Below are 25043 nucleotides of genomic sequence, written 5' to 3' on the forward strand. Positions count from 1 at the left end.
TGAATGGGTTCTTGCTGGAGATTTGCGTTTGGAGTATTGTCCTTCCGCGGAGAATGCTGCAGATTTGTTCACCAAGCTGGTTTCTCAGGCTTCCTTGGCTCCTCATCTTCGGATTCTCGGAGTTTGTTTAGCATCTGGTGCTGAGAGGGGGTGTTAGCACTTTCATCCCGAGTTTCTGCTCTTTTATGGTGCCCATTTGGTCCCCTTTTGTATGGCCCTTGCTTGTGGGCTGGCCACCCCTTTTTACTATTTTTCTGGGATTTTTCTCGGCTATTTTGGCGTTTTTCCAATCGACCATGTCCAACAGCTCCAGTCGGCCTGTTTATGAGCTCCAGTCGGCCAGCACTTCCCCACTATAAATAGTGGGTGCTGGCCTCTCATTTCTCATTCAGTCTTGTACATATTTTGCTCCCTCACTTATGAGACTAACAGTATCTCTTACTTGGGACTGTTTTGGTTCAGTATATTCAGCATAGTTTGCTCCATATCTTTCTCTCTCTCTCTTGCACTCTCTGTTCAGCACATTCTAGTGCCACTTTGCTTCCGCTCTGTGCACTCTTTCAATGCACACTTGACCTCGGACGACTGGAGTGTAACCTTGGTTGACTCGTCCTGGACTGGGCTCACATGGGACCAGTTTTCCACCCCAAGTCCTGCACCTTCAGTACAGATATGTCTACATGGCATCCAAGTGCGGGATGCACGTGATATGAAGTCAAGATTTTCTCACTTTCCCACTTCGAGATGTCGACCCAAGAATTGGAGATGGAACCCGTTCCCGAATGTGAAGACTTGCTGGTAGCCAAGGTCGCCGATGGCGATCTTTTCAAAGATTTTGTGACTAAATCTGATCTCTAGGAGTTTAAAGTTACTTTCGAGGCTTCTTTCACGGAGCGTCAGGCACATGTCACCGTGCAGGTGCAGGCTTTGTAGAATTCCATCTCTTTATTGACCACTACCTTGTCTACTCTCTCGGGCATGGATACCTTGGCATGTGCTTTAGGCCCCAACATTACTGTGGAACAGTTTGGGGGCGAGCAAAAGCAACGTACCAAGGAGATTGTGGACACATGGCTACATAAGTGGCAGGTCTACTTCCATTTTCATCCATATGGCGATGACAAGAAGATTCTTTCCTCTCGTGGAAAGAACTCAAACCTAAACCATTCTGCTCATATTTATGATGATATGATGGTCTCTTTCAAAACCAAGTCCGTAACTGAGCAGGGAAACAAGCACAAAAGGAAGTTCTCCGTGTCGATGGCTAGCACGACAGAAGGGAAGCCTTCGCACCAACCTTCGAAGAATTTCTCCTTCGACTCTAGCGAAGAAAAACTGTCTCCTCAAGGCTTTGAAGCTCAAGGAGGAGGGACGACGTTTCATCTGTGCGAAGAAAAAGGACACATGCGTAACGAGTGCCCGAAAAAGAAGGATGCTAAGACCAACGTAGGACCCAAGACAAGGCAGCCAACCAGTTGTCTTTGATAGGTACTTCAGTCACTGTACTTTCTTGCTCTAGTTCATGTTCTGATTGTTTGTTCTACTCTAAAGTTTTTGGGTTGCATCACCTTTTCCGAGTTTATGGAGAAGTGAATGGCATAGAATCCACATTCTTCTAGACCCCGACAGCTCACACAACTTTGTTTATTACAAACTTGTGCAGAAGTTGGATATGGACACGATGCCTAGCGATCATACCTATGAGGTACGCCTACCTGCGGGTCGGCTAGTGTGGGATTGAAAGGTGGAGAAGCTACTGATCCGGATTCAGGACTACAAAGATATTTTGGAGTGCTATGTTATGCATCTAGAGCATGTAGACTTGCTATTAGGGATTAAGTGGTTTATCCTAGGTGATTGTATACATCCCTCTTAGGAACCTCTTGTAAATATCGTTGATTTTGAAAATATAATGGCTTCTTCTTTGTATATTGATTTCCACTGTGTCTTGATTTCACTTTCTTCATTTCTCATATCTACTATGGATGTCAATGAATTAAGTGTGTTTGAAAGCAAAGAATTGAAGAAGTTACTTGACTTGTTTCAAGATGTATTTTCTAAGGAGCTGCCATCGGGCTTACCACTTGAAAGGGCAGTGGATCATCGTATTGATCTAGTCCCTGATACTCAACCTGTTAATTCCGCCTTACAGGATGAGCTAGGCCGAGGAAGATGAGTTGGCTAAATAACTCGCAGATTATTTGAGGATGGGCAAGATCCATCCAAGTAAATCACCTTGGGGTGCGCTTGTGTTACTTAGGAGAAAGAAGGATAATACCTGGCGAATGTGTGTAGATTACAAGAGACTGAACAAACGGTCAATCAAGATGACTTAATTGACTGTTTAGTGGGAGCGTAGTATTTCACAAAGATAGATTTACGTATTGGCTACCACCAGATACGTATTTATGAAAGGCACGTCGAAAGAACCGCCTTTCGGACTAGGTATGGCCATTACGAGTTTCTCGTATTACCTTTTGGGTTGACCATGCTCCAACCACTTTCAAGCAAATGATGAACGATTTTTTGGAGAAGTTTGTGGTTGTGTTCCTGGACGATATTTTAGTATATAGTTGTACTCTTGAGGATCATGTTAGACACCTCACAACTATCACGATTGTCTTGACTATTTTAAGACAGAATCAACTGTATGCTAAATTAAGTAAATGTGAGTTTTTAATGATGGAAATTATCTACTTGGGACACAAGATCACAAGAGACAGATTGAGCATTGATTATGACCGAATTCAGAAGGTTTTGGCTTGGCCGATACCGCAAACAGTGAGACAACTTCGTTCTTTTTCGATTTTGTTGTTTTTCTTCGAAAGTATGTGTGGGAGTACTCTCAGCTCACACTACCGATGACCGACTTGTTGAAAAGTCGTGGACGTAAGTCGAATCAACCTATCCCTTGGAATAATGATTTGGATATGGCCTTCAGACTTTTGAAAGATAAAGTCAAGGAAGCACTTACCTTAGCACTACTCGATTCTAGTTGGCCTTATGTTCTTGAGATTGATACGGGTGACTACGCGATTGGGACTGCTCTATTCCAAGATGGTAGACCTGTTGCTTTTGAGAGTCGAAAGCTAGACGATACTCAATCTCGTTGGCCAACCCTTGAGAAGGAGCTTTATGCTATCATTTACACTCTCAAGGTGTGGAGGCATTATTTATGTGGCTCCAAGTTTGTGGTATTGACTGGTCATTAGCTAATCACGTATGTGTGTGTTGTGGATGATTTGAGAGGTCGAAAAGCTAGATGGATAGAGTTAATGCAAGATTTTGATTTTGAAATACGTTATTAAAAGGGGTCCATGAATAGTGTAGCAGATGCATTTAGTCCGATCAGAGAGGTGATTACTTTGTCATTCACCGAGATTTCCACCGACTTATTTCAGTCATTGAGAGAGCTTTGCAGGATTGATAGTTATTTTGGTTCATATTAGCAGAGGATCCAGGACGGGAGCTCATTGATTGACCAAGACTCAGTGACTGAGCAGTCTACCATTCAGGTTGCGGGAGGCCAGTGGATGATTCGGAATGGTTTATTGTTCCGTAATGACAAAATTTGTGTACCATAGGTTCCGAGCATTAGGACCAAGATTCTTAAGGAGTGTCACGATGCCCCTTCTGCTGGACACCTTGGGGTACACATGACATTAGCTTTAGTGAGACACACTTTCTATCGGCCAAAGATGAAAGAGTATGTCGAAGATTATGTCCTCAAGTGTCAGATTTGTCAAGTAAATAAAGTTGAACGCTTTAGATAGGTTGGGATGTTGCATCCTTTGCAAATCCTAGATAATAAGTGGGAAAGTATTTCCATGGATTTTATTACCGGATTGCCAAGAACATGTCAAGGCCACGATTCTATTTGGATTGTGGTGGACCGCTTAACAAAGATGGCTAGATTTTTATCTACACGGAAGACTGTTACAGTTAAACAATTAGCAAGGCAGTTTATTGAGCAATTGTTTAGACTTTACGGTTTACCGTTGGACATAGTCAGTGATAGGGAGTTTACAAGTGACTTTTGGAGACTTGTTGTTTAGAAGTTGGAAACAACTTTGAATCTGAGTTGCTCAGATTATCCTCAATCTGATGGCTAGACTGAAAGGATGAATCAGACTTTGGGAGACATGCTTCGTGCATGTCTCCAAAAGACAGGGTTCATGGGAGGATTATCTTCCTATGTTAGAATTTGCGCACAACAGTACTAAGCATATGAGTACAGGTTTTAGTCCTTTTATGCTTATGTACGGATTTCAACCTAGATCACCTGTTACCGTGGGATTTTCAGGACTTTAACATGATGCAACGCATACTTTAACATGATGCAACGCGTACTTTTTTGCAAGATATGCAAGAAATGTTACAAGTTACGAAGGAATCTATTAGAAGTGGTCAAGATAGAGACAGATTTTATTCTAATAGACATCGTTCACCAAGAGAGCTCTCTGAAGGAACAATGGTGTATTTGCGAGTTGGATTTCGAGTCTTTACGGCAGGTCGATCTCCGAAATTATCCCCTAGATATTGCGGACCATTTCAGGTTATACACCGGATTGGTTTAGTTGCATATGAATTGGACTTGCCTTCTCATGTGAAAGTTCATCCCGTATTTCATGTCGGTAGACTTAAGGAAGTACTGGGTTGAACCGACCAGTTAGTTACTCAAGAAATCATAGATGTCGAGGATATGACATTTGTGCCACACGAACCGGAAAAGATTCTTGGATTTCATGAAAGACGATTGCGGCATACACTACTCTTGGAATACAAGATCAAGTGGAAGGATCGTGTTGAGGAGGACGCTACATGGGAGACATCGACTACCCTTCAGAGGGACTACCCTGGGTTTTTACTGAGCTCAGGAGTGAGCTCTTAGAGGAAGGGGAGTATGCCATGTGCACAGAGTATCTACCGTGTGCAACACGCACATAAGACTAGCTTCAAGGCTTCGGGAAGCTTGGAGCTAGGTAGGCTGATTGGCGAGTTGGGCTAGGGATAGACTGACGGGCAGGCATCCAAGTGTGGACGGGCGGGCGCCCAAGTGTGGATGCCCGGTGACTGGACAAGAGCCTATAAAATGGTGGCCAAGGTTAGTCAGTTTGTCATAGAGTCTCGCGAGTCTTTGTGAGAACTTTACGCTCAGGAGCTTGGATCTAGTGCAGACGTGCTTCATGATGCAACTGAGGCCGGCAGCAGTCTCGAGGCCCGCGAGGGTAGCTCCATGGCGGTATGGGATGTCATGGAGTAGAGATTGGTCAGTGCATCTTGCTAGTTAGCTCAGCTCGTGGCTCGGTGGGGACAGCCAGGGCTTGTGGGGTTTGCCCACGGCTGTCATGGTTGGGTGGTGAGTCACGCCTGCACCCCCTTCACATTGTTTGGCTTTGTTTTGCAGGTTTCGAGTCGTGTTTCAGGAGTGCTCTACGAGGAGATCCGTAGGGACTTGACACATTCATCCATTTCATGCTGTGTTGATTTGCTTTGATCTCTCGCACATTTGGTCCTTTCGTTCTTTTGCCCTCACAAACGATTCACCTACAAATCCCTCTACATGCTACATTTTTATCAGAGCTTTGACACTTTGATCTCTTGCACATCTGGTCCTTTCGTCGTTTTGCCCTCACAAACGATTCATCTACAAATCTCTCTACATGCTACATTTTTATCATAGCTTTGACACTTGGTCAAAGAATTCAGCCATATATATATATATATATATATATATATATATATATATATATATATTGGGTTGGTTTTAGGTATTCTCGGCTTCCTTTCCCTAACCCACGAACCCACCCTTCCACATCACAAAGGGATGAAACCATTGCCATTGGCTTTTTGTGTGGATGGTTTACTGTGCTTCAAGGAACATCTATAAGAGAAGCCTACATTGGTCTTGTGGATGATGTACTAGTGCTTTAGGGAACACCTATAAGAGCAGCCCATACCCTAGTGGCGCCCAAAGGCATGACCAAGCGTAGCAATAATAGGTAGCCGAGGAGTTGCGACGAGAGCAAGCAGCCAAAGACGATGCCCAACGATAGGAGGACCATGATCAGTTCCTCGAGACCCTCGACCGCAAGACAACACTTACATCTCGAGTTCAGGGAATCCTCTTCTCGAAGTGGATGACCTTTAGTAAGTATGATGGTAAACTCAACCTTGCTGATTTTTGGATTATTTTGTTGTAGTAGGTAGGATAGTATGTTTGTCTAACTATCACTTGATAGGTCCACGACACACGCTAAGTTCGATATTACCCACTATAAGTGGGATCAATTTGTCAGAGGTCTCAAGCGGCGGTTTTTACCACTACACTATCTCTGGATAGACTCGAGGACGAGTTTCGGGTTTGTGATAGAATTCACAACCCGTCTTCCAATATGCCAACAAGGTCACTCACTTGGCCTTACAGTTGCACAAATTTAATGCGGGCAAGAAGGGGCATTTCCTTTATGGGCTCGACACACAAGTCCTTTGGGATGTGCGAATGTTTCAGCATGTGGACTTTGAGTCGGCACTCGGTTGTGTGGAGTGGTGAAATGAAGTATAATGGAGGAAAGCCCAAGACCATTCAACCCCATGCACCCAAGGCATCGGATGCGGATGCAAAGAGCCAAAACAAGAATCAGACCTAGACAGGTGCAACCCAACCTCGGAGCCTTGAGCTCTATGCCCGCCCCACGAACGCTCTAAAACTCACTCTTGATGAGAAAGTCCAAGGGTGGATAGTTGGACCAGTGTGAAAAGGCTTAATATTAGCGCAAAGTCATTGTTTTTGGTGCCACAGATAGGGGTATACCTCTCAAACTTGCCCAAGAGACTTTGATCATGACCCAAGCCATGGTTGTGGTGCCCAAACCTGAACCCAAATCAATAGAGTCTCCCTCTATAACATGGGTGCTTGCAGAAGCGTGTTTATGATTGATTGATTGTGATTAGCACTTGCTTCTTCTTCTTCTTGCTCAATATATAGTAGAGAGAGATGACCTAATCTACCATGTATTACTAACATAAAGTATATACAATGCTTAATAGAGAATACTCAATGATACCATTGCTCTTGAGCTCCCTCCCTTAAATTCGCATTTTCATTACCATTAAGGAGTGAAATACATCAAGCATCATCAGTGGGTAGCTCAAGGCCCAACCTTGTCAAGCTACCACTTCTTTCCACAATGCAAGTGAAGATAGTAGCAAACAATATCTTCCAAATGAGTGGCATTCCTCAGCCCTTCATCATATTGTGAGAGCACCATGGGATCCCATCCCCATGTGATTATGCGTGAATCCGTCAAACTGAGACGTCAACCAATTTTAAATTCATTCACCGCCTTGCCCCTAGCAAAGGCTCAAGTGAAGCTTCACACCAATGAACATTATTGTCAATGGCCTCTTGCATTTGTGACTTGAGCATATCAACATACGTTTCATTTGCCCAAAGAATTCTCACAAACTGAGAGTAGAATCATTGTTTTGACTTCATCGTATACGTGAAACACATGAAATTGAATGGCAAGGTGAAAGTTTTGATTCTCACCAATATTTCAGCAATGAATTCTCAAGGTTTAAGAGCTATTGCAAAATTTAGAGCAAGCTATAGCTTTAGGGTTTTTCAGCACTTCAATCAAGTTTTTCCTTCATAAGATATGAGCAAAAACCCTCAAAATCAATTTTCTTAGCCAAGAAAAAGAGAAATAGGAATTTTTTTCTTTTTTCTAGAGAGAGGAGAGAGAATGTGAAGTGGCGGCATGGGGTGATTTGGTGTGGGAGGTAGTGCCATGTGTCTCCTAACTTGACTCCTTGAGTATACGGTGGTTTCCTATGCCCAAAGCCCAAATTTTGGGGCTTTCAAGTTTTGTCCGCGTGGGAGGGTGACATTTGGTGATCGCCTCGACAAAACTTTGCTGGCCCAAAAATTTAGTGTTGTACGAACCGGCAACCATTCAATATGAGTTAAGGTTTTAAACTAAATACTTACCACCTGCAAAATCCATCGAATGTTCCGTTAGGCCAACAAATGATGCAACACACTTGTCCATCAAGGCGTCCCCATTGTTTGGATATCACAAGCTTTTGAACTAGGCATTCAAAACTAGACGTACAAATCAAAATCAAATTCACAAGCACTTATGCTTTCATTTTGAGCTCATCACAAGGAAAGAAGCCCAACCCCATCTTCTAATGATGCTTGGAAATACGTCTTGCCATGTCAATGGGCTCCCTAGGATCCATGTTTAGGACAAGTCAGCTAGGGATCCACTACATGGTCAGGTGTGCATGTCTCGCACATGAGTTCAATACATGTTGTGCACGTTTGCCACCCTCCAGAATGATGTAGAGGTGTACTGGGCATTTAATAAGCTTCCAGTTGGATGCACGGGCACCGAGGTAAGGTTATGAAATGGACCTCGGGCATGTATTGGGCCAGGTACATCGATTGATCTGGAACTTCTTATGGGCCGGCAGTGATGGGAGGCCAGTCAGGGCCAAGGTGGTATGGAGAGTGATCATTCAACCACGTCGTAGAGGGGGGCTAGGCCTCATTGACCTTGCTATTCAGAGCCGTGCCTTGCTGGACAAGTTGATTGTTAGAGGGCTCCTTCCCGGTGGTGAGCCTTGGAAGGATTTCCTATTGGCCTAGATTTCAGCCCGCACCCCGAGTCTTGGGGGCCGCAGAGTACTAGATGGATTTTCATAGAGATGCGGGCCCGTGATTTTAGTCCAACTTTTGAGGACAGATTCGCAGCTAGCTTACTTTGAGCTTGGGATCAGCCCTCAGACAGATCCCTCTGACAACCTCAGAGGAGCGGCTTCGGCAGCCTTTGGTTCGGAACCCCTTGATCCATTTACCCAGTGGCCACATGTATCATGGGGTGCCTTGAGCATGGGACCAGCTAGGTCTCTTGGAGATTGGATCGCACACATACAAATATCCCCAGAGATGCAGGAGAGAGGCCTGATAGGGGTCCGGGGTAGAGACAGGCTTAGCATCGACATTGACTCAGCTATTCCTCAAGAGTGCTTGACTCCTATCCTGGACCCGACCCCCTATTGTGGCTAGGTGTGTTTACCATACATGATATTCTCGAGGCGGTCCACGGAGCAGATGAGGACAATGGTTTGCTCACTTTTTCGATTGGATCCCATGACAGATCAGAGAGATCTGAGCTTCCCATAGAGGACTTTAGGGGCTGCATCTTGCAGAGAGTTAGGGTGATTGGCTTTCGGGCACGGGAGTGGCACATAGACCCACCGTCGGCCAAGGTGGCCAAGGAGATATTCTGGCGACTACGGATATGGAAGTGCCAACCTCTCACGTGTCTACAGTGGGATCTGGGGGGGAGTGGACTTGGCATGACCCCGTTGATCAGGAGGAGACTTTGGATGCTCCCTTCTTTGCATATACTGCGCGGCTAGGCCGTAGGATCCAGATGCCAGAGATTGATGGCACCCCGACAGCAGTAGGACATTGGTAGTCATAGGGCCTCTCATAGCGTTTCCTTTTAGATTTTTGGAAGAGGCTATGGGACAATTTTTGGCCTAGAAAGATCACCCTCTTTCTTTGGCTGATGGCAGACGAGAGCTTGACGGTGGCACTTGGCTGGTAGTTGGAGGTAGGCCAGCATCTTGCGCGTGGTGCGGCCACCCCCAGGAGTTTAAGCGACATTGTCTTTGGGATTGCCCTAAGGCTCAACAGATCTAGCAGCGAATTCTTCGCATCTTCACTATGGACAAGGCATCGACCTGGATCATTACATGGGGCACAGTCGCTTGGGCCACAGAGGCTGGAGTGGTTAGGACTTATGAGGATGGGGAAGGGCTAGCCCTTCAGGTTTTCTCACCATCGTATTTCGGCAGTACTAGTCACAGTCCCACTTACGGACTACTGGCAACCAGGCTCATGCTAGAGACGGTCGATTTGCAGTAGCATAGTAGCCTGGCGCATTTGGCGAGCTAGATGCAACGAGGCCATCGAGGGCACCCACACTCCGTCGGTTGAGTCTATCAGGTGTATATGGCTCGATATCATTCACACCCTCTGCGGTCAGTGGGGGAAGTTATAGGGAGGTTTTGATTGCATGCAGAAGCAACGGGAAGCTTTTTTGAGGCTTTGGAGGCCTGGCCCATTTCTCACAGATAGAGGTGGTGATCCCACTTGGCATTATAGACCACCTGTGTGGTTGTTCCCCCCCCCCCCCCCCTCCTCCGTGTATGAGATAGCCTTCTCCTCACAGAGCGGCCAGCCGGAGGGGAAGTGTCTCTTCCCCTTAGGATCATTTGATTCCTGCCCTTTAATGAGGCGCGTTTGTATTTAACCCTTTGTGGTTGTATCTAGCCCTTTGTGGCTGTTTTTTTTCATTAACTAATAGAAGGATCTTTTTCCAAAAAAAAAGGTCATGAGATGGACCTTGTAGGGGTCTGTCTCAGGGACATCCATGGAAGGGCTGTCCAAGAGCCACCTAGGCCCTAGGCCAGCCCATTAAACACTTGGGATAGCTTGTCTCAGGTCCAGAAGCCCAGTCAGCCATTTAATACCATGTCGGCCAGCAAGAGATGCTCACACGTGTGAAAGGCGCTAAGCTGATAAAACAGGCCAACAGCCTTATGTGTGAACCGACCAACAAAAGAGGGACTATATAAGCGATGGGCAGCCATAAGCTAAAGCGTCTCATAAATCTGTAAGTGCTGAAGTCCAAGGGCTCTAGACAAGCCAAGGAAAAGGGCCAAAGCAAGGTGGAAGGTGTAGATCAAGGGATTTGTCTTCAGGCTGAAAGCTATCTCAGCCAAGGGAAGCTGTCCAAGTCAATTTAGTCTTGGCTATTTATGGCCAGAATTCTATCATTCTACTCATTCAATAAAGCAAATACACCATATGTGGTGGGGCCCTTCATAGGGTATTCGGTACCCAATACTGTGTATTCTCCAGGATCATTGACTTCCCGTACCAGGGTTGCAATTCTTGCTTGAGGGAAGTTTTAGCTTAGTCCAAACTTGTCAAATAACGCCTGCCATAAATGACTTCTAAACTTAGTGTTCCTATTGACATAATAGTATGCAGGATGCCGATGCCGAATGAACAATTTGGCAGTTACATTGAATGTGTATGAAATAAGCCTTACAAACTCACTAAAGCAATTTACAATCGTTAAGCAGTATGTGTTCCTCTTACCCATGCCAGGAGGCAGGTTTGTGACAAAATCCATTGAAAGATCTCTCTAGAATTTTCAAGTGTTATAAAAGTCTTGCTTTATTCTCGTGAGACACTTTTACTTTTTGACAAACGGGGCAATATTTCACGTATGTGAACATTGTGCCTCATGCGTAGCGAGTAGAAATGCCTCTCCAATTTCTCCAAAGTTGAGTTCATGCTAGTTGAGGGTTTTCAGTGGATCCCACACGGTACTACTCCTGTTCGGTCTCTTGTGTGTTCGGTGGGCATTGATGCTTCCCCATAGGAGTAGATTGCCCCCTTTCTTTTGAGTATTTAGAGGAAGCATTGCTATGGGAGCTTTGTGCAGCTCTCTCTGGCTAGGCAAGTGGTTGTGGCCAACCAGGTTCTCTTGGCTACCATGTGGTACACCACTTCTTGTTGGGCATTCTCGCGTTCTTGCATAGGCTAGGTCCTATGGTGGCTTAGCAAGATCTTTCTTTGGTCTTGGGCGATGGCAAGGCTTCCTGTGCCAAAGTTGCAAGAGTTGTCATTCAGCCCCTCCACAAAGGGGTCTAGGGATTATTAATCTGATGGTGCAGAGGAGGGTCCTATTGGGCAAGTTGATAGTCGTGGCGTCTTTCCAAGGGGGAGAGCCATGGGAAGATTTCCTTCTCGTTTGCATCTTGATGTGCACTCCCATTCTTGACGGTCCTTGGCCCCCAAGCCAAAGATGGATCTTCATATACGTCTGCACATGCAAATTTGGTTCCTCGTTCGCGGGCAAATTTGCAGCCAGCCTTTTGTGTGCTTGGGCTTTTCTCCGAGTGGCTGTCGTCCTCCAGCTTCTCCCTCCATTGACAAGGGAGTGATCTTGACAACCCATGATTTGGAACCATTTTTTTTTTTTGCTTACAGAACGGACTACAGTTGGGGGTTCATACTCACATTCCGTGGGGCCAGATTGGTTCTGGACCGGCATAGTTCTTTGGTGATTGGTCCTTCTTGAAACAACTTCCTCTCCATCCAATCCGAGCATTTCTCTTGACTCTGAGAGGAGGACGGTAGCTTGTCCTCAACATCAATCGACTATTCCTCTATTTTGGCGGACCCAGTGTGGTTGCATAGAAATACATATCTTACCTTATGAAACCGTGCTGAACATTTCTTACGTACGAAATGTGTTTTTGTGTCACCATTTAGTCCATCTCCATTTTTGGTGCCACTTCTATGGGATTGTCACTCCATGGAGCGGCCAGATTCGTGCCATGTTCACATGAGGCCAGGCTGGTGTCTCACCTGAAAGGGCCAATTACTTTGTGTCACATGGACAGGAGCCAGTCTCGTGCCACCCGTGTGACTAGGATCGTGTCATATGGATGAGAGCTTGTATCGTGCCACTTGTGTATGGCCAGGATGGTATCTTGTCCATGGGACTGTCACTCCATGGAAGGACCCGTGTTTGTATCGTGTCTTATGTATGGGACTGTCACTCATAGGAAGGCGAGGATTTGCACATTCTATCGTGCCAGATTCGTGCTCGACCAGAACGTCTTGTACAAGTTTCATGAAAGGGAGATTTTGTCCATTACATGTGCATGTGCATCCATCTTTGTATGTTGGACTTGTTTTCGTGTGATTGCTTGCTTCGTCGTGCTAGTGCATTGGACGGGGACGCTCCCCAATGTACCGTGGGTGTTGCCTAAATATGTGCTCTTTGCTCAATGCTACCACATGAAAAGCATTTCCCCTCTTTCGCATATTGCTCCCTTCGCTCGGGAGTCAAGCCAAACTTGTTCTTCTTTACCCCATTGTCCTTAGATGAGGTCTTTATGTCCCTTTTGGGCTTCCCAAAAGTTCTTTTTAGGTGGCTGTCTACCTTTTTGCAAGTTCGGGACAGCCTTCTCTTTGCCCTTGGAACCGGTGCAATTCGATGTTCGAACGATAGGCTGGTTGTAACCCAGAGCGAAACTTCCCTTTCTTCTCATCTTCGGAGAGATACAGAGGGCCTCCAGCATACTCCGATGGGAGGGCTACCATCGGCGATGCAGCGATGACCATGTCCACCGGGTGGTTCCCATCCTGAAGTCCTGGATCGGCCTCATGCATAAAGGGAGTAACCTCAAAGCAAGACCTTCCAAAACTTGTTCACATATTGTTGCACTCTCACTGTCTTTCTGTTAAAACTTAAAGTCTATCCCACTTCTATGTCAAAGTTTTCTCCGCATTTGGAGGCAAAAACTAGGGATAAAACCTGTCCTTCAACTCTTTCCAAGTACAAATGGGATCTTTGGTGGTCTTTTCGGTAATCTACCAATGTGCAGTTGTTCCCTTCAAGAACATGCTTGCATGGCGGACTTTTGAGTTCTCGGTGAAGTCCTCATTACTGAAAGCAATGTCAAATTGTGCCACAAATGCTAGCACCTTAGATGCATCATATTCCCCATGAAAGACATCAAACTTAAGAGACTTATCACCTACCTTAAACTCCTTGAGCTTTTTGGCATGTGACTCATGCTCTTCCCTCTTTTTCTTCCCCTTATCCAACGGGACAGCCCTCTCTGCATGGACTTCATGAGCAACCAAAGATGTTTCACGAGACACGGTGGCATGTGCTCTATGAACTTGTGGCCTAGATGCATGTGACCTCCCTAGATGATGCAATGTCTCACCACAAGACAACTCAATGGACAAAGTTTTTCGGCTTGCATGCCAGCCACTCTCACCATGAGATACATGCTTTGAATCCACTTGCCCATCATGCCTTCCACTGGCACCAACATGCACATACATGCTTCCTTATGTCCCATGTGGAGTGGATGCATGGTGAGAAGTGACTGACACCTCTTCCTTGTGCATAAGATCTCAACCGTTGAGATGTTGGGTCACCACGTTTCAAACGAGGTGGATTCTTGAACATTAACTCCCCATCCTCTCCCTCTTTGAGATCACCCTTTGGAATGAGATAGGAGAGTGCCAACTCCCTTGACTTCTTGCCCACTTCACAAGCCATGGACTCAAAGGTTATATCCACCATAGCATCAGCTTTCTTTGCTTCAATGACACTTTGTACATGAGGATCTTCGTACAAAAATTTCAGCTCTTGCTCTTTTGCCTGCAAAAGCTTCTTCATGTGTTCCAATTCAGCCTTCAATGCATCGGGCTCATCCTCATGCATAGGCTCTTTTCCACTAGACAGCTGTCCCAACAAAACACTATCATAAACCCTCTCAAGGGACTTGTCCCTTCCCTACAATGCATCAGAATCTCACGATTGACCCCTTGAATTTGACACTTCCCAAGCATTGCCTTGGCTATCCATTGGGTCAGGTGTCTATGTGATTGCTTCCGATTTCAAAACATCGTGCCCCTCTTGAGAATGAAAGATGAACAAGCTCTGATACCAATGCAACTACTCCCCCACAGGAGACCAACCACAATCGGAAAAACAAATGCACAATCTTCGATCACTTAACCTTGATATTAATGAACAACATAAGCAACCACAAATTTGATAATGATAATACACAACTTGACACCACCACTCGGGCCGGAAAGGGCCGACTTTCCCCGCCCCCCCTCCCCCCCCTCTCAATACAAGATGTATTTCTTGGAGTATTTGATGATTACAAGTATCACGGGCTTGAGAGCCAGATTCTTCAAAACATGGAGTGAATATAAATGCCAAAACAATGTATGTGTCAGTGAAGAATTCCGTTGATGAAGACCAATCTCCGGCAATCCTCACCTTTTTGGGGTTTAACACTTGCACGAAACTGGTGTTCTGGAACCATGCACAAACAAGCACTCCCGTACTAACGCCTGGCAAAGTGCTCAACCACGGTGACAAGATGGCCGATTCTCCTAGAGAAACGCTCCCAGCTTCAATCCTGGTCTCTTGTCTCGTCCTCTAGCACCCTGGCTCTTGCATCTTCAAGAGTTCCACTAGGAGGAAGAGAAAGGGAAAGAACATTTGCAAGAAAAACTCTACAAAACAGAGTAGAGAGAATTGACTTGCACAAAAATCTTGCTAGACAAGAGAAGAAAAACCTCGCACTTACATGTCTCCCCCCAACCTCCTTGCGTGTAATTAATTTACATGGCAAGTTTTGTTATAGGCTTTGTTTGCACTAAACTTTCTACAAGTGAACTTTGGGCACCCACACTTATTATTGTCTATGGCCAATGGTTTAATGAATGTGAACATATCACCTTATAAATAGAAAGGTTAGCATGCCCAAACCGCAAGCAAAAAAAGCAAGAGGACAAGCAACCTAAGGTCAATGTGCATGCCATAATTTGGGGATAAGCTTATGTACTGGAAGTCTCAAGCATGGTTGTTTCACACCTGGCTGAAAATGGTACAGGTCATTATGCTAGCTAGCTATGCTTTCTTATTTCTTGCCCTTACTTCCTTGGTCTTGAAAGGCTTTAACAGCTCTCACCGAGCTGCTTCGATTCATGTTTTGGAAAAATAAAGGCAATAATCCAGGGTTCACTTAGGTTTCATGGAAGCATATTACCACCTCGAAGAGATTGGGAGGGGCAGCTCTGTTGGATGTTTGGGTACACCTTGCCCGTAGGTGGACTTTACTTTAGGATGTGTGTTGATTCCTAGCCATGGATAGACACGACGTTGCATTTTTGGAGGATGTGAAGACCGAGGATTGTTGCATCTTTGTGGGATGTTCTAAATGCTTCACAATTTATGCGTGTATCCGCTTCTCCTCCGTTGGATCATTTGGTTAAATCATGGTAGGAGGTGTTACGGTTCACTTCTTGGAGACCTCCAGATTCTTGTCGAGATGAGAACTCCCTGCTTGCAGAGGTGTTGGCCACCTCTTGTGTGATTACTTGGCCAGAGAAGAATAATTGTAGATGGCAATTCGATCGTATGGCGAGAATGGGTGTTGTGAGGATGTCTGATACTTTGTTGTTGGGCGGTTGCGAATGTTATCATTCCACTGTGCTTGACATAGATTTCGTGTGCCCTGAGGTTACATGTGTATTTGGTTGCAGTTGCAGCAACAATTGCAGTCTCTGGGGCGCCTTCCTAGGATGGATTCTTCTCATGCATGGGATGATTGGGTGTTGAGTCGCAAGACCAGGTTGTTGAAGGCTTCCGCTAATATTGTATATCATCTTTTGGCCCAAGAGAAGAGATGGCTTGCAGAAAAAGCTAATAAAGTATGGAATGTTAAGAAAACGGCCTCCTAGTGGAAGCGCATCCTATTTTGTGGTTGGCATTCCAAGCTTCCTTTTCAGGACAAAGTGTTTATTTGGCGAGTCATGGTTGGGGGCTTGTCTTTGGCCAGTGTCCTTTGGCGTCGGAGACTTTCGAATGGCAAGTGTTTCTTCTGCTAGACTTGTCCAGAACCTAGTCGGCAACATAGGTTTATTTCTTGCCCGGTGGCTTGCCAGATATGGGAGTTCATCTCTTCAGTGTCGCAAATGGTGACTGGACACACTTTGTCACCCAAGTAGTGGGTATTTGGACGTGATCAGCTTGGGGGGAACAATGAGCAACATGAGGTCTTCTTTGTTTTCTTCCGATGGTTGGGTCTTTGGCATAATTGGCTAATGCGAAATGCTTTCATCTTTGATTCACAATCAGGGGTGAAAGGTCATGTCTAGTGTGTTCGTGGTCTATTGCTTTGGCAAGTTTCTTCTTTGATCGATGCACATGTTATCACCAAGGTGCAAGCTGACCCCTGGTTACATGCTCTTCGTACGGTGTGGGTATGCCTCATGTGGCCTTTTAGTGTGTGCGATCTGACGGCCTCTGTGTACATGTTTGTATAGCTGGTCACGCGACCTTTACTTTGTATTACACTTTTGTAATCTAATCAACCAACCATTACGAAAAAAAGAGAGCGAATGTGACAAAGCTCAAGAAAGTATTGCACGACTCAATGATATGATTAGATTGATAGAAGTGATGTTCACTCACCAAGTACAATGTTTTTGTAGGCTTGTAGCTTATCTTTTGACCCATACAAATATCAAACTCTAATAAGCCACATGGCACACTTATTATAAGAGTGTGTTCAGACACCATAGAACAATAACCCTTTTAGGGGCTGTTCACACACACACACACACACACACACACACGAGCGGTTTGGAGCCTTTTTTTTTGTGAGCTGTTTGATCTTTCACATTCAGAGACTAGATTCAAGAGTTAAAGTTCAGACTTATTACATTTGTGATGCTTTATTCTTTATTATGTAATATGCTGCATGCCTTGGCATTTTTCATAGATCGTTGATGATGGACCATATTTCATGTTTCATGCACTTAACATGGTGTTTTACTTTAATTTCAGTGTTTTCGCATCACTTTTAAATATTTTTACATTGTGATATGCACAAAAAGTGTTTTTTTTTTGGGTGTATATACTAGGCTAAATTGGCCCCTTTATTGTATGAAGCATTTCTAAAAAATAAAAATGTATGAAATGTTTTTTTTCTGAAACGCGTTTCGTGAGGCGCTTCAGAAATGCCTGGCAACTATGTGACAGACCCCCTCACCCCCCTTCCCTCCCTCTGGCGAGCCTCAATGTGTGACGATCTTTTTCCCTACCATGATATTGCACGTGTTCCATTCAAGACCAATTACAAGAGGAGGCTACCAAGAGCAATCTATGGAAGAATGCGAAGGTTTTTAAAGCAGTGTTAGTCCTTGATGAGGCTAGTAGCTTAAGGGGGTTGGCCAAGGTCAAGGCTGCCACCTATCTTGGTGAGGCTTTTGATGGAATGGGGTTACTTACCTTGGCCCCAAGTTGAAGCAATGGTCTTTTCTTGAGTGGTACCACCTGCTGTGAAGTTTTCTTAGGTCGGCCTCCTAAGCTAGGAAGGATTGTTGTGGTAGATGTAATGACATTTCTCCTTACTTGACATCTCAAGTACTTTGGTTACTTGTCCGGAGGCAAGTTGTAGTGTTGCAGTCTTAGAATCCCAATCGATTTGGCATCTGTTAAACCCTATCCATCCATGTCCGAGAAGGACTTCCTTGTACATTGTCCCTGCAGGCATCACATAGAAGTTTAGAACTCCCCTTCCAAGGGGTTATTTCCAATGTGAAATATAGTAGTGATTGCTCGTGAACATGTGACTGTGGATGAATCTGTGCCTTTTACTTGTGCCCGTGTGGGTGTCAGTGTAGAATGTCTCAATGAGCAACAAGTCTCATTAGACATCCATGCCAACAACAGCTAACTTCTGTGCGAATCTAGTCTCCATGGTCATGCCTAGCCAAAGCTTGGCTTACCTCCCACTCTTCTTCTTCCAAGTGGACAATGTTGGATGGAGATGTAATGGTTGCATAGCTTCTCCTGCCTTGCAGTATTTGCTACTGAAGAGGGGCTATTATCTCTAGCCTTTGAGGCAGGTAGCCATGGCCAGCTTCAATGCACAGGATTCCCTCCGGAGGAGGATTGCAGTGCTCCAAAGTATTGGATCTGGATCCTCAGCTTCTACAATCATAGATGGCATATGGACCCTTCTCTGGACACAGTTGCAGGCGACCTTTCTTGGCGCTTGTGGGTCTGGGAGAACTGGCCTGTCTCGGCTGCAGTGGCACCCTGGTGAGTGGTTCTGGAGAGACCCCACTCTTGGTGGGGATCGTGCACTTTTTTACAGCAGATCTCAGGACAGCCAGTGCCGTTACTTGGGGCGCCATGGCATGGACCACAGGCAGGTCCTGCTCGTGTATGAAGAGGATGGCGACAGCATGGCACTTAAGCTTACACAATTCAAGATTAGAGCCGTCACAGATACTGGCATATATGGCGTGCATGCTACAGCGAGGCTATCGTGAGGGCATTCTCACCCCTTCAGCAGATTCATTTAGCTGCATTTGGACGGATTATCCACACCCTCCGTGGACATCAGGAGCAGTGGCCCATTCCTCACCAGCAGGGATGGTGATATCACTCGGCATTAAGGCCCCCAGTGTGGCTTCTCCTCCCCCACAGAATGTAGTCTCCTTCTGAGAACAGCCAACTATGGAGGGAGTTAACTAATAGATGGATCTGACTGTGCTACCATGAACTGAACCCACAATCTTATTTTTAATTTATGTCTGTATTTCCAGCAATCCACTCTGAAAGAGGTCAGCAACCCACAAGTGAAAAGTGCACCCATGGATGGGGATCATGGTATGGAGCAGAATGGGTGGCCCTACAATATGAGGTTTTCTTATGCTGAAGGTTGTGGAAGCCCTGGAATCACCACAGGTGCAGGAGGGCAGGTTCTGGGGCAGGTCAATCAAGGTAGGCCCTCGGACATGGGGCCTCAGACACCAGGGTCTGATGCAGGTTTTGAACACTTGCAATGCATTTTGCTAGAGCTCTGTTTATTGAGTGCACTTGAAATCATACTTCCCTTTGATGCTGACTTCAAATTTGTAATGTCCAAGGATCACTTCATATGAAGATTCGAACCCCTGCTAGCAGCTGCCGTTATGACAGCTCTCTGGGTAATGCCATACTCTACATCACCTTCTTTTGCACTTAACAAATATTAGTATCAGAGGAATTGGCTCTAATAAGATTTGTCCCCATCAGGTTTGCTTACAAAGAAGTTCATACATTTGCTAAAGCAAGCAGAGGATGGAGTTCTTGACTTGAACAAAGCTGCTGATACCTTACAAGTAGGCTGATGGGCTCTGGTGCCATCCCTTGTCGTTTTAATTACTCTGATTCAGATATACTGTATATTTTAGAAACTTTGTAGTCTTTCTAAATAGGAAATGTGAGGCTTTGAGCTTCATTTCCTACTGAAGAGCTGTTCATATGTGGCTCTCTCATATTTGTAGTATGTTTCTGATTGGTGTAGGTTATGAGCTTTCATTTCCTACCGAAGAGCTGTTCATATGTGACTATCTCATATATGTAGTATATTTCTGCTTGGTGTAGGTTCAAAAACGCAGAATCTATGATATCACCAACGTACTGGAAGGCGTTGGGTTGATTGAAAAGACACTAAAAAATAGGATACGCTGGAAGTAAGATTAAATCCCTTTATTACATTCAGTATCAAGATATTATTGGGTATTTTTATTGCCGCAGGGGAGCTTTATGACTAAATGTGGTTTTGATTAATACAGGGATCTGGACTCCCCAGGTTGCAGTGAAGTGATCGAGGTTGCTTTTCTGCAGGTCATCTTATTTGAATTGCTATAGGTGCACGCGCAGTTAAAGGCTGTGAAGCAGTCTAGGTTCTCATTGAAACTTTTTACTGCAGGAAGAGGTTGAAAGCCTATATTTACAGGAGAAAAGACTGGACATTTGCATCAGGTTTCTCTTTCACTTTAGAAGCTTTGCTTTGTTTTGTGTTGTTTGTTCTTGAGGAGTTTATCAGTTGAAGTGTTTACCATAAGACTTTTTGTAGGCAAGCACAAGAAAACCTGAGGATATTAAGTGAGGATGAAAACCATAAGCAGTATCCTTTGGACCAACATGATACTTGTTGGAAGACCCTAAAATATAGACAAACTCTGCAATTCTTTTGTTTTCTTTTGTTTTTTTGGAGTTTTTTCTTTGTTTTTTCTTTATTTTATCGTTCTTTGCTGCTTTTTTTTTTCTCATTGTTGCAAATTCTGGAATGTTTAGGATCGTGTTGTTTAGATAAGCTTTTACTCAAAGCTGTTGAACTTGATCAACATCCCTGTAGATGGCTTTATGTCACCGAAGAAGATATAAAAAGCTTGCCTTGTCTTCAGGTGACTTCTTTGGTCTGTCTGTAGCTGCAAAAAAAGTTGCCTTATTAGGCTAAGGCATTGTTTTAAGCCTCTTTGTCACATTCATTGTTGCACTGTTGCTTTTGTTGATGTAGAATGAAACCTTGATAGCAATCAAAGCACCTCATGGCACCACTTTGGAGGTCCCGGATCCTGATGAGGTGAATTCTCGTATTTGTGGGCTTGAAGTCAAGGCTAACTTTAAGGCTAGCTATTTAATGTCTCCTTTTTTGGTATTGTAGGCTGTAGAATATCCTGGAAAGAGATACCAGATACTTTTGCGAAGTGCTACAGGCCCTATTGATGTTTACCTTGTAAGGTGTGTACTTTTGTGGACTGTTGGCTATTCCCAGGAGGGTTCTGCTAAAGTTGCCGTTTTTCAAACTAAATTCATCCCCTTTTTGCTGCTGAGACTGTAGCCGGTTTGAAGAGAAGTTTGAAGGAATGAATGAAGCAGAAATGCCTCATGAGATGGTTGATGCAGCAACTGGGACTGGTAGCAATACAATACGGTTGCAATCACATGCTGGCCCCACAGCTGAAATGGATGCCGATGGCCAGCCATTGTGTTGTGGTTTTGCAAGTCCTCGGGATGCTGGTGGTATTTTGAGAATTGTGCCATCAGATGTGAACGTAAGCATGCAAATCTTTTAACCATTATAATCTTACATGCTAACAGGAATAAAGAAGCTTTGCATTTGCTGGTTGGTTTTCCTGCAGGCTGATGTTGATTACTGGCTTCTTTCGGATGAGGGTATTGGTGTAACAGATATGTGGAGAAATGACCGTATCCTTAAATATGTTCTGGATTAGACCTCAAATTTATTTGAACTCTCTTTTTCATCTCACTCTACTATGGTGTGCTGTCCACCTCCTCCCCGTTCTTTCCATTTATGCTTCTATAGTGAGAAATCCTTAACATGCAAAGCCCCTAATTTTATTTGGGATGAGGATGCGAGGCTTAGTGCAGCTGCGTTCGATTTCAAAAATGAGGGATTTGCACCTTGAGTGCCATTCACGTTCGCAAACTAATGTTCTGGAGTTATAAGCATAGTGCATGCCTTGGAGATTAGGTCACAAATCATGTTTTCAGTCTGTATCACATAGATTTTGATCGTGGACATGGCATGGTGTCTTCATCATCTGCTTGCACCCTTGTACAACCTATCACATTATTTCTTGATAATAATGGCAAAAAAAGTTTTTTTTGAAGGATAATCAAAAAGTGATGATGTATTTATATTCACCTAAGATGTATACTTTAATTGTTTGCCCTAATGTTAGGGCCTTTGGAGCATTGCTTACATCTGCCTAGGCTCTCCTCCGTCTCTCCTTCCTCTCACCCTCGGACTACATCTCATATGATCTTGACAACCCTCATCTGAGAGAAAGAAAAGAAAAAAGAAAAAAGAAAAAAGATTTATTAACGTCTTCCAAAAGACCGAACTATGCCTATGAGACAAATCAGTATACTTGTGTGGGGTATCCTTTGTCATCCCAACAAAATGAAAAAGTACTGAACTAAAAAAAAAAGCTGAATTTGGGTGTGCAATAAGTACAATGAGTGGGGGGGAGGGGATGGAGCTCTACTACTAGAAGAATGCAAAGCTATATGCATGGAGTATACAATCATGATATGCAACCTAGCTAGCTCCATCCTGAACCATACTCGGGGTATAAAATGGTATACATCAATAAATGTAGTAATTTGTGTTTGTCAATCCCCCTCTGGAGCTGTCTGAGCCTGTAATGATGTCTCTCTGTGACGTTGTATGTCTAGAATGAATCTCCCCAGTATGCGCTGGTCTGTTGCCTCAAAGATCTGGGCGTAGGGAATGTGGCTCTCTGAATAAAATGGGATCTCTCTCTGATGACTGTATATGCTCTGCATCTGCATACATAATGCTCCTCACTCTCCACCTCCTCTCTGCACATTTTGCATACCCTCTCTTCTCGGGGGATCCGTGCTGCTATGCCAGTCTCGATCTCCAATCGATGTGATGAAACTCTAAGCTGACCAATAGCCACTCGAGAGCCGTGTGGTAAAAAGCCCTCCATGTATCTAAGCCTCTCTATAAATCCATCATCAGTGATACTCATGAAGTAATCTCTGCAGTATAGCATCTTTGGTGGAAGAGGCTGTGTAGGTGATATCCATGTCTCTTGTGTATAGAGTTGCCATAGGTCCTGTCTCAATACTCTGTTCCTCTCACTGTGTGCAACAACGTAAAAAATTGGATGATAAGGCTGTCAAATGATTTTTTGTTGGTTACAGTGCTGAGAGCAAGGGTTACTTGGTAGTATGCAAGTTGTTGAGGCGACTTAAAGAAAGTTAAAGGCGATGAAGTGCTTCATGCAAGTTGTTGAGGCGACTTAAAGAAAGTTAAAGGCGATGAAGTGCTTCATGCAAGGCTTGCTTTTGCCGTAGACATGACTTGGGTCCTTCAAATTCAAGCGGTTGGTAGAAGCGGTCCATGTCTTATGATTGGCAAAATGACCGCTAGGACCATTATGGAATGATTTACTGCAGATGGTCTAAATCTTCTTGGTATGTGATATGATAGTATATTTCGATCTCATAGTGCGATGCTTAGATTGGCCTTCTTCATGGCTTACACATCGGCTAGTGTGAGGTGATGTTTATTGAATTAGAGTCAATGGAGAGATGCATGCAATGAAGCTCTTAGAAGTACTTGTAAGATCGATGGTGGTTCTCTAGGTGATGGGTGGTACCACATGCTAGGCTTACATCCGTCATGGTTTTCCTATCCAAAGATATACTTGGAGGGTTGGCGTTGACGAGGCCAATTGCAGGTATATGTGTACATATATATTGTTAGGGAAGTAGATGTGAAAAAAATGTGATGTCCATAGTGAAGTATGTAAGTGGCATGCATTGAAAATGGGCCGAATGTGTGCTTTGACTCTCTTTATTTCTTTCTTTGACATTTCCTTGACATCCAACAAACTTTGCTTATAGCTACAATGGAGTTGGTGGTCTCTCTTGGTGGCGGAATGCAGTGTTATCGAGCATTAGAGATATAGGCTATTTAGAGCAACGAGTGGTGTGGTTAAAGAAGTTAGGTTGAGGAAGGTCCAAGCGACATGTCGTACCATGGGTAAGACTTGTGTCCACCATGGCTCTCCATCTAAAAATGTACTTGGACGGTTGTCCATGATGAGATGTGAGCATTACATGCAGAGCTCATGTGTAGATTGCAAGTGTTGTGCATGGGCTAAGGTTTAAAGGTGTGTCCATATAGAAGCTCCTTTCGGCGAAAACTTCGACACTGTTTTCTTCAATATTTATTTGTTTACTTTCTTTGACTCTTACATATGGTATGGGCTTGGAGATTTAGTGTTGATGTGTAATGTGGCTAGTTGTTGAGGCGGTTGTGAATGAGGGGTAGTCTATTCTCTCCATGAGAATGGAAGTATGGCTTGTACGTTGCAATCGCGAGCTATGGGTGGCTTGTCAGACATGGGTGAATGGGTCCATGGATTTTTGAGCCTCTTTTTGAAGTGTTGGTGGCTCTTTGGTCCACTTACTTGAAGCATGGCGATGTTAGCGGAAAAAACTAAAGCTTTACAAAGCTTGCTTGGGGGTGAAATTTCAGATTGTTGAATAATAACGACCTTGCCATGCGACTTTGCATTGACCTTTTAGATATCTCTACCTTATTTGATTAGCATGGTTGTAAGCATATTTTGCGCCTTCGGGGGAGATGCTAAGCTCGGTTGATCCTTGGGCTTTCTTTAGCTTCTATTGCTTTGCCAACTCTTCTCCTTAGTCTTGATCTTACCGGTTGCATGTAGTGCCTTGTTAGTTGTTTGGGGGTTTTCAATGTCTTGTCTAGCATGGTTCCTTTGTTGTGTGTTCGACCTTCATTTCTCTTCGTCTCGGTTCTCTTCGTGGTTATGGGCTACCAGGGGGAGGGGTTCAGGCTCTCTCTCTCTCTCTCTCTCTCTCTCTCTCTCTCTCTCTCTCTCTCTCTCTCTCTCTAATATACATTTTTATAAATTTTGGGGTTTTTCAAACTTTTTTGGTTGCCACTTGGCACACATGGCTTGCTTTATGTGGTGACACAACTATTTTTTTGATATTTTTGGGGTCTTTTTTGTGCCACATGGCACATGT

The 25043-nt window shown here is 44.4% G+C and overlaps 1 protein-coding gene across 2 annotated transcripts in view; it reads left to right on the forward strand.

The window, feature by feature from the left end:
• Nucleotides 1-22130, forward strand: part of LOC147636296 (transcription factor E2FB-like) — a 39193-nt gene extending 17063 nt beyond the window's left edge. Inside the window, exons 2-14 of one of the 2 annotated variants that reach the window (XM_086801745.1) lie at nucleotides 19259-19481; nucleotides 19583-19642; nucleotides 19731-19816; nucleotides 20082-20170; nucleotides 20273-20324; nucleotides 20410-20462; nucleotides 20557-20607; nucleotides 20839-20887; nucleotides 21001-21066; nucleotides 21148-21224; nucleotides 21325-21538; nucleotides 21626-21692; nucleotides 21834-22130. In XM_086801745.1, coding sequence (XP_086657871.1) covers nucleotides 19259-19481; nucleotides 19583-19642; nucleotides 19731-19816; nucleotides 20082-20170; nucleotides 20273-20324; nucleotides 20410-20462; nucleotides 20557-20607; nucleotides 20839-20887; nucleotides 21001-21066; nucleotides 21148-21224; nucleotides 21325-21538; nucleotides 21626-21692; nucleotides 21834-21913 — 1167 coding nt within the window. In that variant the 3' untranslated portion in view covers nucleotides 21914-22130. The remainder of the gene's footprint in view (nucleotides 1-19258; nucleotides 19482-19582; nucleotides 19643-19730; nucleotides 19817-20081; nucleotides 20171-20272; nucleotides 20325-20409; nucleotides 20463-20556; nucleotides 20608-20838; nucleotides 20888-21000; nucleotides 21067-21147; nucleotides 21225-21324; nucleotides 21539-21625; nucleotides 21693-21833) is intronic. The other variant, XM_086801746.1, reaches the window with a different exon arrangement.
• Nucleotides 22131-25043: the final 2913 nt, after the last annotated feature.

The sequence above is a fragment of the Cibotium barometz genome, chromosome 8 (genome assembly GCF_041138505.1).
Source record: "Cibotium barometz isolate CiBa-2024 chromosome 8, ASM4113850v1, whole genome shotgun sequence".
NCBI classification, from domain to species: Eukaryota; Viridiplantae; Streptophyta; class Polypodiopsida; order Cyatheales; family Cibotiaceae; genus Cibotium; species Cibotium barometz.